We start from the raw sequence: 1,392 nt of genomic DNA, 5'->3' as shown, positions 1-1,392 counted from the left end.
CACACACACACACACACACACACACACACACACACACACACATATATATATATATATATTTCTATCTGGTTAGTGTATTGTAGGCCTAGCAGCAGGTGCTCTGCAATCACGCTTCTCGGATTTCTTCGCCAAAATGCTTCTTCAAAACCACTACAAACGACACTACTTGCCCACAGCGCCATTTGTCAACATAATCGAATCAGCTATCAAGCCACACCGAGCGTGAACACGCGCGTCTCATCAAACTTACGAAGCTCACACTTCTGTCCTGAATTCACCAGTGAACCTTAGTACGCACACTAGTCACACAAGCTTCAGGGTTTAAGGTTTAGCCTAAAACACCAAAACTTTAAAACCCGTCGCGCTGAATAAGGCGAAGTTAGGGCTGACGGGTTGTCCTGCGAGGGCACCATACGCATATAAGTATTAAGCAAGCTCAATCATCTTCCCCCCCCCCCCCCTCCCCCCTCTAATCACACTTTATCCCCCGTAGTTCACCAGACCCACACCAATCATACAGCTTGCCCAGCCAGCGCGAGCCCTGTGACCAATCAAAGAATCAGCATGCGATGCAGGCTGCGTGTAACGTGCTCATACAGACAGCCATACCAGCCTCACACCACTTCTCCAAAACCGACGCACCCACTGACTAAACATGCAGCTTACAGTCATACTAGTCTCACACCACTTCTCCAAAACTGATGCACCCACTGACTAATCATGCAGCTTACAGTCATACCAGTCTCACACCACTTCTCCATAACCGACGCACCCTCTAACTAATCATGCAGCTTACAGTCATACCAGTCTCACACCACTTCTCCATAACCGACGCACCCTCTGACTAATCATGCAGCTTGCCCAGCGTGTACCGCACTACAAGGAGAAAAACCAATTGATCAACCTCCTGGTAGAGTACCGGGTCCCACTCGCACGCGCCAACTGGCTACTGAAGATGACGATGAAGTACGAGCTCAGCAGCAGCAGCAATACCGGGACAAAGCGGGGCTTCGCCGGGACACAGCCCACCAGTGCGAATGGTCTTAAGCCCGACCCAGTTAGAGACTGGACAAACGCGCTCTTGGCGGGGTTGAAGGTGCACCTGAATGTGCTGGCGGATGATTCTCCTGGTATGGGTTGACGGGGGGGTTGGATTGTTGTTCTCGTGCGTGTGGAGGTTGGAGCGTACGTACACGAAGACGTATACATACAGACACATTGGGAAATACATTCACATGTATGAAATGCACACACACATGCACACGCGAAGATGCATCTTCAAGATTAATTGCGCATTCACTACATAACTATATATACATTGTATTACGTGCGATACCACATGCGAAACTTATATATATATATATATATACATATATACATATATATATATGC

General features: G+C 48.2%; 1 protein-coding gene across 1 annotated transcript; it reads left to right on the top strand.

Moving 5' to 3' along the window:
* Window positions 1-850: 850 nt before the first annotated feature.
* On the top strand, window positions 851-1,130 carry SARC_13285 (hypothetical protein; the record flags this gene model as incomplete). The annotated part of the gene is made up of 1 exon (XM_014292586.1): window positions 851-1,130. A coding segment is annotated over one exon (280 nt), but the record flags the coding sequence as incomplete, so codon positions are not given.
* Window positions 1,131-1,392: the final 262 nt, after the last annotated feature.

This window comes from Sphaeroforma arctica (assembly GCF_001186125.1).
Source record: "Sphaeroforma arctica JP610 unplaced genomic scaffold supercont1.3106, whole genome shotgun sequence".
NCBI classification, from domain to species: domain Eukaryota; class Ichthyosporea; order Ichthyophonida; genus Sphaeroforma; species Sphaeroforma arctica.
This window is presented reverse-complemented; position numbering and strand designations above follow the sequence as displayed.